We start from the raw sequence: 18,692 nt of genomic DNA on the forward strand, positions 1-18,692 counted from the left end.
GGTTGCTTTTTCGTAATGGTGGCGATGTCGTTGATGATGTATTAGGGATCAGCAATGGATTTTGAATATTCCTTGAAGGGGAATATGATTTGTTGGGTTGTCAGGATCAGCAAGAAGAGTCGACATTCTCATCGGGTGAGCATGGGAAGGTGGTTGTGCTAGTTATTCGCAAACAAGATAAATGATATACCTTCGAGAGCAGAATGATTAGATACCATGATTTTCGTAGTCGACAATTATCTAAAACGGCAGTCAACCCTTGACGGATTGTTGTCTTTGTTGCACTGGAGAAGAGAACGAGGATTTTCCTTGCGATCGTTGCGTCGAATGAGGGTCGCGTTAGTTGGTCGTAAGGTGACACTGAATTGGTCGAATAACAGAATCGTGGAACTTTAAAACAACCGACACTACGTACTCGATTATTGCTTTATGTTAACTACGAAGAGTATTGTCGCGCGCGCTTCCTTAAGTATCGGCCCGATAAACAAAAATTTCCGCTATTCGAGATTTCGGCGAACGCAGCATAGTCGTTCGAGGCTTCGGAAACGATCGGAATCGGTCGGAATCGGTCGGAATCGATCGGGAATCTAAGCTTTCGGCGATTCGATAAATCAATCGTTGTTGCTACGCGAAGGCTAAACAGCCTCGTAGAACATTCGAGAATTCCAAGAAGGTAAATGAAAACATTCAAGGGCCAGTGGGAAGTTAATTTGAAAAAATGTAAACCGATTCCGAGAACCGATGACCTCGAGTAAAATACTTCAATTCCGAACAACTTATAAATATTTCTTCATTGAAAAGTAGAAAGAGTTCATATTATTAATTTGAGGTAGTAAGTGTAAACTTCGCGTTAAATTTTCAATCCAAGCCAAAATAAAGTTGCCATTAAATAACAAAAAATTTGAAAAACTTATTTTAAATAGTGTATTAGAATTTAGGAAAAAATATTTCTGCAATAATGCAATCCAATTTACATCCAAAATGTGATGGCACTTTGTATTGACGAAAGAATGATGGCGATTTGTTAAAAAAAATGTGTTTAACAATGTACCACTTATCTATTTTTTCATATTGAATTTAAAAGTTATTATTCTTTCGTATAGAATTTCATTAAAATTTTTTAAATTTCTTATAATAATATATTAATTCTTAAAATAAAATAATAATTTTTTAAATTGATGTATCTTATTGAGAGAATGAGGTAAACGAAAAAAGGGAGATTGGCTGCGAAATCGGAAAAATAGAAAATTGCTACTTAAATTGATCCTACGCTATGAATAAATAATGATAGTTTAAACTTTACTTCCGAATTTTCAATATTTTTATTTGTTTTTATAATATCGTTTGATTATTATATTATTTTTAGTATTTTTTTTTTAAATTATTTAAATTTTGTACGACATTTAGAAGATCGTGTTAAAATGAGGATAAAATACAAAAACTTGTAGACAAGTTTTCAATAATTTAGCTACAATTTATTTTATTTAACTAATAATTTATCTAAATTCTGAATATATTCAATTATAAAGACTCTATACATAATTATGATATACTTGTATTTGTGAGTTCAAATAAATTAGTTGAAAAAATAAAAAATCAATCAAAGTCACAATTTAGGAAATTAGTTAAAATTAGTTAAAATTATAATTTAAAAAATATTAATATAAGAAGCAAATATTCAAATATCAAGTTTAGAAAGATCAGTATAAATTACGAAAGAAAATTTTTATGATAGTAATGGTGATTACATATAGTTAAGGTTTAAATTAATTAAACCATAAAAATTCAAATGTGAAAAATAATTAAATTTAAATATAAAAGTTTGCAGTGTGAAATTATCAAAGTTTTTCAATTCTATTTTACATTTAATGGGTTAGATTTTGTTCATATTATTTTTCATGTATTATTATTATTGTAAGATTGTGTATAAATATTTCATACATCTATTTAAGACTAAATTGAAGTGAATTAAGGCATATTTCAAAGATAATATACTTTAAATATTGATATTATTCTTACAAAATGCAATAAAGTTGGAGTAAAATATTGATTCCACAAGACATTAGTGAATAAACAGCTTTCAGGCAATATTACTAAAAATTCATGTACGACTATATATACACAAATGCGCGCGCACACACATTTAGGTTGGCAAAGGTGTAGATTTATCGTATAGCTTTAACTTTCATCAAGCACAGCATCTTATTTAAATTAGAAATTCGGGAAACTCGTCGAAACTGAAAACTATTATAGACATTTACATACGTCTCTATCCATTGTTTTATTTATTATATTTCTTATGTTGATCGGAGCAATTTATCAAGCTCTTTGCAATTTATTAATAAATAAAAATATTAAAAACATTCGGCTTATTTTTTTTTACAGTCTTGTCAATATTTCAATATTTGTTCTTATCTGTTTATTATAATTAATAGATTCAAATTACATTTTTTTTTTTTTTTTTTTTTTTTTTTTTTTTTTTTAAATAGAAATTACATTTCAAAGGTTTTTCATATTTTGGTTTATCGGATTCGCTCTCAATAATCCCTGTATATGAATTCACAATTTAGTAAAATTTTAATAAGAAAACTTATTAATTGGTAATATAAATTTAAAATTTAAGAATTTACTTCTTTATTTTTACGGAATTTAGAGCGAAACTTAATTTTCACAAATAGCGCTTTTTAAACTATTTAGAAAAGTCGAATTGTTTGAAAATCGAGTGTTGCTGCGACATCCGCTGTGCCATGTTTACTTCTTTTTGTTTCCAATTTGTATAATATCACTAGTTTAGGTCGCACAAGGCCATTCTAAAGCTTAAATTTTCGGCAGCCGGGCGTTTTATAAAAATAGCTGTGTCAAATAGATAATACCCAGCGTGAGTGGCTCATTACTTTTCACGCTTCACGTTTCACACCATCGGCTAGTCGCCAAGTGATTTTCACTAGCACATGTCCGTGTGAGCAGGTAACAAAACGCGAAGAATTCGTAGTAGAAAACAATTTTGAAAACAGTCGAACAAACGCCACCGCAAGCCACTGAGTCAAACTTAGTCAATTAAGAGTTAATTTTACAAAATATCGCCGGTGTAGCGATTGCTGTACGTGCGTATTCATTCAAATGCCCTGCAATAACTTTTACAGCCGACCTTAGTGCACAGCAATGCCGATCTAACCCAATCAAAGTTTTGAGAGCACTTTCGTAACGAGGAACGTCACTAGACCAGCAGTTTTCTGTTTAATGGGTTAAACTTTGTAGCTAGCAGGGTTGTCGCGCGATTCCGAATCCTGATTGTATGTCGACGTCTGGACCATGATGGGTTGATGACTAATGTTGATCATCAACGTCATAACGCTTATCTGGACATGTATGACAATCGCAGAGTTAACGATTTCTTCTTTGCCGAGCACTAATAAAGCGGAGCTATGTAACAAGATCTCTCCGTAACAATGATGGCGGAAATTGAACTTGTCAACGTGTATTTTGGATATTATTAGACAAACAACCAAGAACGTAACATAATTCTACTAATCAAGATGAATAATATTTTTCTCTTATTTTTCTTCGCATCAAATATAACATTATATCTAAATAATTTTATTAATTTTTTACTTAATATATCCTAGGTCATGTAGATTATAATGAAAAGAATTTCTGATATTCTGATATTATATATATATATATATATATATATATATATAAATAACAAGATAAGAAAATAATATACTTCAAGCGATTGTTTTTATGCAAAATATTCTTTGTTATATACAGTGTCATTAGTAATTGGAGTAGAGATGTTAAAACGAGGAAGAATAAACTTTTTTTTACTTTGTTAAAGTCTATGTTAAAAATAATATAAAATTGATATGAAAACATTAAATATGTTGAATATTTTTCATATTCAGTTCTTTTAAGAACCAAGAAATAACAATAGTATCAATAATAGGACATATTAATCTACTATACAAATATCTACTATCTAACTGTATGTATGTGTGTATGCATGTATGTATGTATGTATATATGCATGTACAATATACTATATAAATATAAATATACATAGGTGCGCTCGCTTATCTGTACAGGGGAATAATGTTTTTATTTTATGATTGCACAAATTATAGATAATTTTCATTGCTATTCTAACTATTTTATGTATTATTAAAAGTATTTCAATAATGTTTAATCAATGGATGAACGATTACTGCAATCGGACGGAAATTTATAATTATTATACACCCTATAAGATAACATACATTAAAAGCACATAATCATTATATGATTATTATTAAAATAATTTTTGTATTTTAACAAATATTTTCACATTTTCGTTTAATATTACGCAGACTTTTAATTAATTTTTCTAAAATATTAATCGTTTAAGCTGAAATATTTTATTATTTAAAATTTATTATTAAATTAGCAAATAATAAGGTTTTAGCGAACTACATATAAATATTGTATGAAGAAATGTTTAAGGTATTTTTATTGACATTATAAAGAATTCCAGTACGTAATTCCAAAAGTTCTTATACATCAAATTAATAAATAAGTACCGACAGATAATTACTCGGCGTGAAGAAGAAATAAACGTAATGACAATTATATTAATATTATATAGCTTAGTGCTATATTGATATATAGAGCTATGACATCCGACTAATAATATTATATAATAATTGTTCAGTTTCGATGATATGAAAATTGCTTTCAGGCAGATAAGGAGAGAGAGGTGGAAGACCGTGAGAAAAAGAGAAGGACAGAAAATGCGAAAGTATAAACGAGAGATAGTAAGATAAATGCCGTTTAGGAAGATAAAGTTTGACAGCATTTTCTTCTTTATAAAAGTATACGTTTGAATACACACGGCAGAGGAGCATCACCGAGGTTCACATTTCCCCTCAAATCCCTAAGCTGTGACTCGGAATTTTTTTGAAGCTGCTTTATATATTATATCCATATGGAAGAAATCTTTCTTTCTTGTTTCATTATCTCAATACTTCCATTACCAATCGATCTCGAGTCAATTCAGTAATCTGCAATTTATTATACAACTTCTCGAGATATAAACTATATTTTCCAATAGACAATAAATACGAATAAGCTAGTAACACCGAAAAATTAAACTTGCAATAAATATAAAAGTTAATAGATAAATTTAATAAAAGACAAGATGTATTATTTATTTTATTTATTTTATGAAAGAGATAAATAATTGCCATTATTGGGATTATTGGATCGAACGGTTATCAAACCGAGGCGTTCAAATGTATGAAAAATCATATGGGTGGATTATTTTTCAATACCAAATCAGTTTTTATATAAAACGTATTGTGTTTGTCGAACAAAATCGACAAGCTATAATAAAGATAAGTCAATAATTAATGGTTTGACGTATCAAAGAGCAATAATATAAGCAATCCTACGAACGTTATCTATAATTACGTATTAGTAAAAATCACTTAGCTATCGTATATAATGCAGTTAAATAATTAGCCGTAATACGATTTCAAGCAAATAATAATTACAAAATATGCCGCAACTTTGTGAAACGAGGACTAATCGCTATTAATCCCGACATAGTGAATTATCATATTAATCGGAAGCAATATACGTAGGATAATATTGTTATTATGAAGCTATAACCTGGAATAACCTTTACGGCATTTAAACGAGTATCGATAAAAGCACGTTAAATGAAGCAAAGGAATTCGCTTTCGTCGACTAAATACTTATAAAGCATTAGAAAAATTGCATGCAATAAAAATAAAGTGCCCAGCAACGGTAAGGCTCTATGATCTCCAGAAATTCTTCGACTCGCCATACATTTATACTTTCACGCATAATCAGCGTTGCAATACTATCTCTTCAAGGAAAATATCTCGCACTTGAGTTACGCAGTGGTCGAGGCACGAGTAAGAAGTGCTCCTCAAGAGGCCCGATAACACGCTCCTCCACTAGGAACCAATAACCCGAATTGATTTATGCTCAGCTAGCGAGCCCAGCCCCGGTTCGCCTCGGCATCCCTCCTCACCACTCCCTCCACTCCATAACCTACCCAATTCCCCCGATAGTCCCCCGATGCTCCCGCAGCCAATCGCCATCGGCCCCACGCAAACGGCTGTTCTCGTTCTATTTTACGGAGGCGATTACTCGATTTCAAATTTCAATAGATCCGAGCCCGAATTACCGTTCCGCCGCGGCATTACCAAACTCGTGACTTCCGAGCCTCCGCATCCGTCGTAGATCGCTTGCACTGGCCGTTCCGCGAGCTCGCCTTTCCGATTCACCACTTTTGCTATTACGACACATTACGCCCGGCAAACTGCGCAGTTGGGCTTCGTTTCAACGATCCTCGGGGATTTAGCGGCACGTAGGTCGCACGAATGGCGTTGTTCAGCTGCTAGGGGGATGATAGGATACGGATTTAATGCCCGTGCTTCGTCGGTCTCTGCATACCAGAAATATTTTGTGTAGGTGCTTTGGGGGCGCGTGCGAGTAGTCTCGAAAACGAGCTCGAGTGTATGTTTCGAACGAGCGTGCGCAGATGTGCGCGATTTAACGATGGTAAGAAAATATTTACCGGGAAGTACAGGTGAATAATGGAAGGGCTCGTTAGATATGGAAAGCGCTCTGTTGCATTGACATTTCCATCAATTATAATAAAGAGACTAATAGTAGAATGATAGAGAGAGAGAGAGAGAGAGAGAGAGAGAGAGAGAAAGAGAGAGAGAGAGAGAGAGCTTAGTTTATTGTATCGATGATGGCCAAGAGCAAAGTACAAAGCTCGGATAATATTGGTTTTCATTTTGGTCTTAATCAGTTTCGTTATACACTGATAATTTATTTATCATGTGTAAATTGCAAGCTTTGGACAGTCAGCGCTAAGGATGTTAGTAATAACTACTCAGGTAAATAGTATCTATTTCGAGAAAAGTGGTACTACAATAATACGATTATTCGAAAATAATAATTGTGAATGTCGGATAAGGTTAATTATATTTCGTATAAAGACATTATTAAAAAAAAGGTCGAACATTTCTTTAATTATTTGAAAATTGTGTACTTTTATTGTTTGAAAAAAAAAATATATATATATATATACTTTTACTGCTTCAATTAATTAAAAATTCAAGTATGCTGTTTGTACATTCTCTCATTTGTAAATTCTTTCATTTTCATAATTGAGAACTTTATACGATTTAAATACTCAAATTACTTTAATTAAAACGCATGCGGAAGGTTATTATTTCAGCGGAATATTAATTATTTATTATTAATGTATAAAAATTAATAGTTATAATTTGTATTAAATTAAAATGTTTAATTACTCATTACTCGGTTATATTTAAGAAAGAAAGAAAGAGAGAAAGAAAGAAAGAAAGAAGAAGAAAGAAGTCTCATTACTATCTATTGAAAAATTCTACATAGACTTAATTATTAACCATTGAATATTAATTCTAATATTATATTAACAATAAGTTTGTATTTTACAGTCAAATTCGAAAATATATTCTAAAGCTACTCTATTAATTTTGTAAAAGGTAACAACAATATACTTTAAGAGTTGTCTACAGTATCTTCTAATTTAAGAAAACCGTCGATTTATCTTTGGAAAATGTGAATATTCAAAGTAGATTTTTCTGTCATTCCAGATTATACTAGAAAACGTAATAATTCTGTAAAAAAAATTTTTTTAATCATCATCCACGTAAGAAATTGATGCCCATTACGAATAAATTTATGAATAAAAGCGTAAATTTCTTGGAATGAACAATTATATAAAATAAAGCATAACACTTTTTCCGTTTTTTTTATCGAAATGTTAGTGTTGTATATGTTTTTTTCCCCAATCATGTTCATTCTCATAGTTATATTATTAGTATTAAGCTCGTATAAGTATTATTTTAGCGTTAATTTTTGTAGTATTGCAAATTTATTGTATAATATGTAAGGTTACGCACTTTTTATAAATTTTTCGCGTTAGCTTATAAAATGCATTGTCATTTAAATCACGCAAAGAGTTTTACTTGGACGAAAAGCTCGACTCGGGTCACTAAACGGAAGTGTTAGTAAAAACATCGATAAATACTAGTTTGATCCTAAACATATGTAAGCTTCAAGGTACTTCTTTTGAGTGAACATTAATCAACTCTCTGTAACATCTTCGTTAAAAAAGATGAATTTATTTTTAAATTAAATTAGAGCTCGCTTTTTAAGTAATATATAGGTATTTTATAATAATTAATTGATAATTCTTTTATTGATGAAGTACAAAATTTTTTAGAGTGAATAATTCTAGCTTACAATGAGTTTGCATTAATGAAGAGAGTAGATGGAACATAAGTGTGCCTGCACTTAAAATCAAAGTATTTCTCAGCATGCACACGCATCAGCGTTTCGTGAACACACACGCGCGCGCGCGAGCGCTTACATATGTATATGTAACATTGATGTTTCGTATAAGTAGATAGACGTTCGGTCGTTGAGTCGTATCCTAATTCTCTCACTGCCAAGAAAAAGATATTTCGAAGAGTTGCGGCAACTGGATCATTATCTCGAATGAAGAGAGAAAAAAATGAATGACAGATAAGAGAGGCTAGGCTAACGAGCAACTCAGCTGCCCTCGGTCGCGATTGTCGTCAGATATGGAACGCTTGTTGCTGTCGAAGAGGCCCTCAGGAGCCGTTTTCACGTTTGTGCGTCGTGAGAGAATATCGATTTTAAATACGAGAGAGAGAGAGAGATAGATAGATAGATAGATAGATAGATAGAGAGAGAGAGAGAGAGAGAGAGAGAGAGAGAGAGAGAGAGTGAGTGAGTGAGAGTGAGTGAGAGCTGTCAAACGACAGACCCTCGGCGTATATTCTTGCCACTGTATCCATTTGTCTGACACGAAAGGTCAATGGGACTTCACTTATATACGATGCACATCCAATTCAAAATTACCGATTAATCGATAAAGTTGTCGTATAATCTTTTTAGTGATAATAATAATCAAAATTAGGAGTACATTGAAAAGATCAGATATTTCAGGTTGAAATGTTTGAAGCCTCGCTTAAATATTATTTTCAATTAAAGAAAAATATATATATGGTTCACTTTTTTCATATTTCTTAGACAGTTTTTCAGTAAGCAGTTACTTTACACTTAAAACAATACTTGATGGACAAATTTTTCTAACATTGTATTAGCATTAATAATAAATATTTTATTTTAAAAATTATAAGAAACATAATTGTTAAGTACGTCACTTCTCGTAAAAACGATGAATTAAAATATACAAATAAAAAATTAAATTTGTACATTATTCTAATTTCAGATGATTGTCAATATACAGGATAACTTAAATAGTACATTTTAATCTGAATTATTATTCTATTTGTCGTAATCGTGGTTTGTTCGTAATTTTAGTTGTCATAATTGAAAATTTGTCGGTGAAAGTATATTTCTATCAGCACTGAATTAAATACGTCTATTAATACCATCTAATGTAAAGTATAAAAATATCTGTTTCAAAAAGTTTTTTAAATTTAATAAATAATTTTAGTTTTATTAAAAAAAAAAAAGAAAAAAATGATAAAAATAGTATCTCCATAGTAATGTATTTTACCATACTACACCCATTTCATATATGCGTGAAATATATTTGATAAACCTTTTTCAATATTCATGATTGTTTTAGCATTCAATTATTATTATTATTATTACTATTATTATTATTATTATTATTATTATTAATCTATTTCATAATGACAAATGTAAATTCAATAAATATTATTAACGAAGGACAATCGAATGTATTGAAATAAAAGAATTTTTTCCTATATTATTAAATCATATATTATTAAATTCTACTCTAAATAGTTTAAATAGACATATATATAAATAATTTGCCTTATTTATTAGTTCTAAATATAAAATATAAGATTATTACAAAGCCAAAAAAGCGTATTAATCATTCATCCTATAATATTTCTTTTTTCTTGGCATTATTTGTCACAGTTTATTATTTTAGTTTTAGTATAGACATATTATATATATATATAATACTTATATCCTTTTTTATTATTATCGATTCAGAATTATCTCATCTCATTTTTCAATTTTCTAATATAACAATTACTCTATGCGTAAGCCACGAGATTCGTTATTAATCACTTTTTTTTTTTGCCTACAAAATTATTGAATTAAAAAATAGATTTTCTTAGCATAATTTGAGAAATTGCGGAGAAATGTAGAAAAGCATGTGAATTTTCTTAATATATATTTGATGTGAAATTAGACTAACCGCCATTTCCGAGCAGGGGTGGTCAATAAAAGTTAATTCGGATTCTTCTCCGGTAAGCAGCACACTCACTGTTTTCTCTCCGGACTCGTCATCTGAAAGAAATATCGATACTTGTTAATGCTATTCCTTACTTTCTTATTATTACCTAGAATTCAAATAACTAAGTATGATAATATTATTTATTATATTATTGTTATTATTAAAGTGTGTATGTGGAAAAGTTTCGGAGTTTGTGTTTGCGTTGCGAAAATTACGGCGATCTTTTCAATTAAATCGTTGACATTTGCTTGTTTTAAATTCAAGTGTCAGTATAATGGTAATAGATAAAAGAGAAAGAGAAATTGCCTCTGGAATATTGATGATACGAAGACTCATTGGTTTTATTCTTAATATTCCTCGCTTGTCTTTTAAACATCACTATGATTTAAATTTTAATTCGTTGCAATCATCAAATTGCAATCAACGTTCGTCAAAATTTAATGTAATGAGTAAATATTAATCTTTTGAATTCTAGTCGAAATTAAAATGAATTCATAAATACATTCTGTATAAGGCTTGATGCGATGTTGACAAATGAAGTTAAATGGAAATGATATTTTATTTATTTACATTTATTTCACGTACATTTAGATATTGACAAATTTTTTTTTTATTATATTTTACACATGAAGTTATTGGGGTGGCTTAATGCTACAGAAAAATTAATTACAACATTCGCTTTAAGTAGCACAATGAAATGGTCCACGCAATCCAATTTACAATCATTTTATATTAAATTTACGACAGCTTAATTATTGGATACAAAAAATTGAGACCTTTTATATGATTTATACGATCGTTAATTTGCGTGGTAATAAATACAAAGGAAAATACAAAGGCAAGTAGTTATTTACTTTTAATTTTGCAGATGCAAAGAGCAATAAAAAACACGTATTTATTAAAAAGAAGAAAAAAAAAAGGGAAAGAAAAATTATTTATTCATTCGCATGTAGATTATATGTAGGACCAATAGAATACTAATATTACTTTACATTTAGAAATCCGTATGAAGTAATTAGAATTATTACTATTAACGTTAATCATTACTTATATAAATACCATACGCAAATAGAGAATAGTAAAAATGATTTGATATAGATTAATTGATTGACCTTAGTAATTAGTACTCGTTTGTAAAATATATTTAGAAATGTTTGTAGTCAAGTGAAAATACAATCACTTAAATATGAAAATGCGCATTATTTAAATTAATATATTAAATATAAATTAATAGATTAATATGAATAATATATTAATTTGTTGATAAACCTAAACATCTGTCTCATATTCTATTAAATCGTGTTAATTATGTTTTGTATTTATTTTCTTTATCTACATCCTCCTATATTAATAATTAATTTTATCGAAATAACTAATGTAATATATAATTTGAAACTTTAGACAACTTTATTTTCAAAATGGAATTATAATAAATTTACTTTAAATAAATAGGTCGTTGTAATTAATGATATAGTTAACTAATTGAACTTAATTTTATGAGAAATTTTATACGAAACAAAGTGTGTAAACATTGTGTCAATTTTTCTTTTCAATTTATTAATCAATAAATTCAGATAGATCGAAGAAAAAAGTCTTATTTAGAAGATGTTGACTGGGAAATCTTTTTCTATTTTAGTTTGCGACTAAAGCCTTTTTGGCTTAATAAACATATTTACTATTTATATCACTACATAATTAAAAACTCGTAAAACAATTCCGTTTTGTATAAAAAAATCTTTATTTTTATTCTTGTTGCAATAATACTGAGCAAAATGTCAGATTGATAATATTTTTTAACAAAAGTGTGAGTTCAAATAGGATTGTCGTCTGCATTTTATATTAGAAATTTATGAATTATAAAACTCTTTCATTTCAAAATGACGACTATAAAAACTTTATTATTCTATTTAAACATTTATGTGCGTAATTAGTAACTTTTATCAATGAATTACAATGTTCTTTATAAAATCTAATAGAATCTTGAATATTTGGTAATATCGTGCGACTCATTGAAAATAATATCTTTTAGTAACAGCAATGACTTCCTATCTTTGTAAAAGTATCTTTATTAATGGTCTAATTCATTTATGGTCTTAAAATATTCATCTTCAAGTAACACTTATTTCCTTTATATTTCAACAAATATGCTTTTTGGATATGCATTGATTTAATCTCTAAAGGTTTGTATTTTTAATGTAGTTACTTTAAGCAAAAGCTTTGGATTGAATCTTTGCTTCTATTTTTCCCTTTCATTTTTCCAATACTTATATTTGACTTTGTATGTTTATGTTGGAGTTCAAATAATTTGAAATACGTCTTAAATTGCATTCCGAGTCTTGATATTAATATCCGTTGAAGTCACAGAAAATAATTTAAAATCATGAAAAATTAAAATTTTTTGTTTTAGTCACGTTATATTTGAATCTGTTTATTTGAGAACCTTTTACAAAATTAAATAATCTCTACGCAACATTTTAAATTATATTTCATTCTTTTTAAGAGCTAATCGAGTGAGCTATATATTATTTCTTATAAATTAATGAAATCAAAAGTAGTGTGAAAGAAATGAAGGATGAAAAAAAGGAATGAAAAGAGTAGAAAAGATTTAAGTTATTCGTTAATGCTCAATGCTAAGGATAATCAGGCCTGATAAAGCTAAGTTTAGATAATTGGAAATTTCTGCATGACTATCGATGTAAGCTACTCCGTTACAAATAACTGCTTTGCAGACATCTTAACTGCTTTACGTATTCCTAATTAGAATTACAAATCGATTATAATACTATTTTGAGCTATATTAGGTTTCGCTCAGAAATAAAATTAATTCGGGAGGTTTTTATGGAGACGCATTGTTGTCTTTGCTATGCTAAGGTAGATGAGAAATATTTATTCTATAAATTCTTTTCATCAATTTGACCTCTTTCCCATTAAATATCGTGAGCAGATGTATAAAATATAGTTTTTGAGAATTACTAAATACATTGACTATAATAACAATACATAATTATAATAATTATTAAGACAATGGGAAATCAGAATAGCGTTGATGTTATTAAAATTTTTATAAATTATGTTGTAAATTTTTAAGCACAGAAAATATATTATTAATTTGAATACTCTGAAAATAATTTCTCTACACATTGCAATTATACTAACACAATATTCAATAGAATAAAGTTACTGAAATCTCTTTGCAATGATTTTTTCGATACAATACTTGTACCAGCAGGCGCGCTTTTATCGGATTTTATTGTTAAAAATAAAAAAGTTAACATTATTGTACGAAATACAGTGATAATAATACTAAAACTCTAACGTGTCTTGTCCGTAACATAAAAGAGTATAAAAGAACATTGTAAAAGATGTTTTTCAGTTATTATATTTTTGTAAAATTTTCAGAAAAAATAAAATATTATATGAAAATGGAGCATCTTCGTTTGATAATAACTTCCAATCGATGTATTAATAAATTTTTTAATTTAACTCTTAAGCTTATGAATGACAAAGTAATTAGTGTTTCACGAAATCCATCAACACAATTTAAATTAATTATAAAATGATATATTTTTTATTTAAATTCTACTCAATTTATGTACGCATTGAAGATTGAAAAGCAATGGGAATAATTTATTTTTAAACTGAAAGCTCCTGAAATTAATATGATAATAATTTTGCTTGAAGCATAGCGTACAGCATGTAGACATTTTATGGAAACATCGAACATACAAATGCTTTTGTAAAGAACTATATGCTTTTTCCGTTGTTTTAAATTTAGCGAATTTTTTAAAATAATATTGAGAAAAAATATTGTAATTATTTCTATATGAACGATTCGTGCATTATAACATTAATTTTTTTTATCGGATAATTTATGTAACGAGTTGTAAATTATATAGTGAAATTACATGCATTATTTGCATCCATTTTTTTTTCTTTTACCGTAAATTTAGATAATAATGAATGAAAAAGCTAAAAAGCTTCTAATAAAATTCCTTAATATTCTCAACATCATACTGTAATACTAACGTAAGAGTATTAATGAAAAAAAAAAAAAATAAATAAATAAATAAATAAATAAAAATATATACCTAATTGTACAGATAAATTAAAATCAAGATAACCTTGCGAGAGCAATAATATTTAACATTAATCTCAGTCTAATATATCGCTGAAATTTCAGTATGACAAATTTCTTGTCTATTTTGTCGATAATATTCCATGTCTCAAAGGAGTTATGAATATTAACTCCCTTTATGAAATTGAGCATGCATTATCGCAATTGCTCTCTTGCTAAATAGTGGAGAAAACGTAAAGTAGGACAAATCATTTGGATGACTGTTTTGAATAGGGAATAAAATATCGATGTAATATGATTTGTTAGGCTTTAACGGTTAAATTAACGCGTAACATCGATTGTACCTATAACGCTACGCATAAGCAGTTAGTTTATTTTTGACGTATCTTCCCTCTTAGAAATACACGAACTACCTCCGGTGATAAATCATTAAAGGCATCTCCTTCTACGCGCTACTGTCTTACGCCTGCGCCAAGTACACGCACACGCACGCACACACGTACGCAGAGCAGCGCATAAAGGGATTACGTGATTTAGTAGAAAATTCGTCTCGATCGCTTCAACTGTCACGAAATCTCGAGCGCTCAAATTTTACAACGAGATTCCTGGATATGCGGCAATTTGATTGGCAATAAAACCTTTTTCTATACCGGCCTAAGTAATGTCCTTCCTCCTTCCAACATAAATGCTCTTCTTCGAGTTACGTACATATAGTCACTATCATATAGTGCAGCTCCCGTATGAGCTTCCTGCTTCAATCTTTTTTCAACAAAGCGAGGACTTTATTGCTACCTTGCAAAAAAAAAAAAAAAAAAAAAAAAAAAAAAAAAAAAAATACTAAAACTATTGTCAAATGTATTCGTGCAAAAAATGAATTTTAATTACAAAATTTGAAACAATTAAAAATCTTTCATAAGGTATGAATGCATTTATATTTACTAGGAGCTCGAAATTAAATTTAAAAAGTGAACATTAAAGAAAAATATTTTGCTCAAGCCTATAATTCTTTATTAAGATCGTTTTTCTTTTGAATAATTTAAATCTATCAATTTCATTATTTCATTTTTACGGAGAAGTCTGTCAATTCTACATGCATGTTTTACTTATCTCATATGCAGAGTTACAATTAATTAAAAAATATTCTATTAAAGAATTAAATTAAAAAATAATAATAATAAAATGGAAATTGGTAAATAAATTCTAGAAAATAACGAATGTTTCATTATTATATAGTTGAATGGTTTGAAATTAATCTAACTTTTTATGACTTAAAAATAAATGTCAAAATATATCCACTCAAAAAAGGTTTAATACTGTATATAAATCATAGTAACCGTCGGTTATAAAATTATTTATTCCCTTTTATATTTAAAAAAAGTTACTTAAATTTTTTTTTTTAATATCCTCTTTCGCCCCATTATATATGAAATATATTAAAAATATATGAAATGGATGATGATATGTTTTTTAAGTTATAAAAGCATTTTAATTTAATTCTACAAGAGCTAGTTTTCATTCGGCACTTATTATTATTTCTGGTTGATAATTAACAAAAAAACAAAACTAATTCATATTAAATAAATTGTTTAAATAACAGATGCAATAAAATCTAAGAAGTTTTAAAATGTAGTGAAAAAGTATAATTTAAAAAGTATCTTTTATCCTATAATTTACACTTAATAAAGAAGAATGTATTCTTTAAACGTATGCGTTTTCAGCTATAAAAATTCTTCCTCATTGCGTAATAACTTTTATTTATCTAAAATCTTGTGAACTTTTATATTCTCATATTTGAAAAGAGACGCGTATGCTTTTGACGAACATTTTCTTTAAGGCCACATTAAGGCAAAATAGTATTAGTTTTTTCAATAATTAACTACAGACTTTTTTTTTCTTAATTAGAATAGAAATAATTTTTAAACAATTTATACCATATGAAAGATTTATATATAAGCATATTAACAAATAAATATAAAAAGAGCAATTAGTTGATAAACAATGTAAGTAATGGATCTTTCTAAAATTAACGTTAAAGTTATATACAAACAATTAGACAATTAAACAAAATCTATAATTTCTTCTTTATATCACATTGATTCACTTGTTAATTGTTTTGATGATTTATATATTTATACTCATAATAATGTATTCGTGAAATAATAAATAAATATTGTTAAAATTGTAGATATATAATGTATCCGATAGTTATCGTAATTGTCAGGCTTTTCTAATCATTTTTTTGTTACTGTAGAATTTATGTTTGGAATCTTTGAATACAGTGTATAAAGAGACATACATGCGCATTTTGAAAATAATAATCGAATAAATCAAAAATATTATATGAATTGTTCAACAACGAAATAAAATTAAATTGAAATGCGAAAATCCAATAACAATTAATTAAATAATTTGTTTTAATGTAATTTACATAAATAATTGAAAAACAATGTAATTAAATTATTATCATTAATAAATTGAAGGAATAAAAATTGCTGAAAAATATTCCATATTAATATATAAATAATCAACAATTTCTATACAATAGTCTAGATTATAATATATTATAGCAATTTAATGGGAGATGAAATTAATAAAGAACATTTGAAATTATTCAACAATGCTTTTGAAACATAAGCATCCTGAAAATAATTTCCATTAATTTAAGATTAATTATACTACTTTCATATATTTTTATGAGACTTTGTTGCTTTTAAATATTGTAAAATTATATTTAAGATTCATTCATTAACAATAGATAACATATATACATATATTATAGATAGAAAATATATATTTTACTTTATCCTGTTATCGCCTTGAACAAATTTTTCCTGATATTATTTGTCAATTCTGTGAAACATTCCTAATTTCTCATGTGTTTCATGGCTTTAACCATCTGGAACTTTCAGAAATATTTATTGTTATAATGATTTTAGTTAATGAAGGAATCCAAATGCATATAATTTGAATATAGAGTAATTATAACATTATTTATAAAGTGAACTAAAATTTTTAATATTAGACTCATCCAATTAGCGAATTTTCATTTTGACCGTAAGAGCATTTGCTTAATTTATAGTATAAAATCGAATAGTCAAATATAAAATTACGAATACTATTGGCTAATTTCTTAGTTAATTAAAATGAGATGAAATTATTATAAATGTTAAATTAATTTGCTTTTATTAATTTTGCAAAATATTGACAGTATATTCCGTTACAGAATAATTTATTATTTTATGCTGCTTTGTTTATTTTGTAGCACTAGTTACAACTTCCATTAAATTTTATGTTATAATTAAATATAATATGATTTTGTAAATTTTTAAATCATAAATATAAGTATAAATCACTAAAATTAATGACTACCTTTTATAGGTTAGTAAATATAATTTTAATTTATCATTGAAAAAATACGGAATAGAGTTGTCTGAAACTGTATTTCACTGATATTGATTAACATATAAATTACATAAAATCATTGAAATATGAAATAAAAAAAAAATATCGTAGTAAATAATATATTATATGCAATAAATCCTAAAGCGATTTAATAATCAATACTGATCATTAAGAGACTCTATATAAAGCCATAATTATTTAATTTTTGATATATATAGATGTAAATTATAAATTTTAGCCATATAAATTGAAGAGGCATTATTACTATGAGTATTATCATAAAAAAGAACTTACGAAATTTAATAAAAAAAATTGCTATTCTTAAATATATGCTTATTCTATACTTGACATAAATAATGTTTTATTATTAAACAAGAGAATATTTATTTTAGTCCATTCAATACCAAAGAAAATATAATTGAATGTAAATTAACGATTTAATATTTAATCAAAAAGTTTTGATTATAATTTAATATGTGGATGTTGGATTGAAAAATCATGTTTAATGAAATAAACGAAATACAATTCAGTAAATTAAAATTAACAATTTTTATCTTTATAAATCCATTTTTCAGTAATATAATATCGAATTTTAGTATAGTATTTACCAATCAAGTATATAATAATTCCAATTTATAAACAATTTTATAATCAATTTATAAACAAATCAATTGTATTGAAAATATAATTTGTCGAAAGAATATATCCTCTTTTATTATAATAAAGAATTATGTTTACTTCAAAAGTCAAAAGACAGCACTGTTATATAATAAACAATTTATTAGTTTTACTTTCTCTATTTAAATACTTTAATGGAAACTATTATCGCTAAATATTTATAAAATATGTTTTTGTAAACTATTTTATTTATAAACTGTTTAAACT

General features: G+C 27.2%; 1 protein-coding gene across 2 annotated transcripts in view; it reads right to left on the reverse strand.

The window, feature by feature from the left end:
* The window catches only part of LOC105360532 (uncharacterized), a 183,701-nt gene that overhangs the window by 47,109 nt on the left and 117,900 nt on the right, over nucleotides 1–18,692 (reverse strand). For both annotated transcript variants that reach the window (XM_011497454.1, XM_011497452.1), the window contains exon 9: nucleotides 10,292–10,383. In XM_011497454.1, the coding sequence (XP_011495756.1) occupies nucleotides 10,292–10,383 (92 nt within the window). The remainder of the gene's footprint in view (nucleotides 1–10,291; nucleotides 10,384–18,692) is intronic.

The sequence above is a fragment of the Ceratosolen solmsi genome, unplaced genomic scaffold (genome assembly GCF_000503995.2).
Source record: "Ceratosolen solmsi marchali unplaced genomic scaffold, CerSol_1.0 scaffold47, whole genome shotgun sequence".
In the NCBI taxonomy this organism is placed as follows: Eukaryota; Metazoa; Arthropoda; class Insecta; order Hymenoptera; family Agaonidae; genus Ceratosolen; species Ceratosolen solmsi.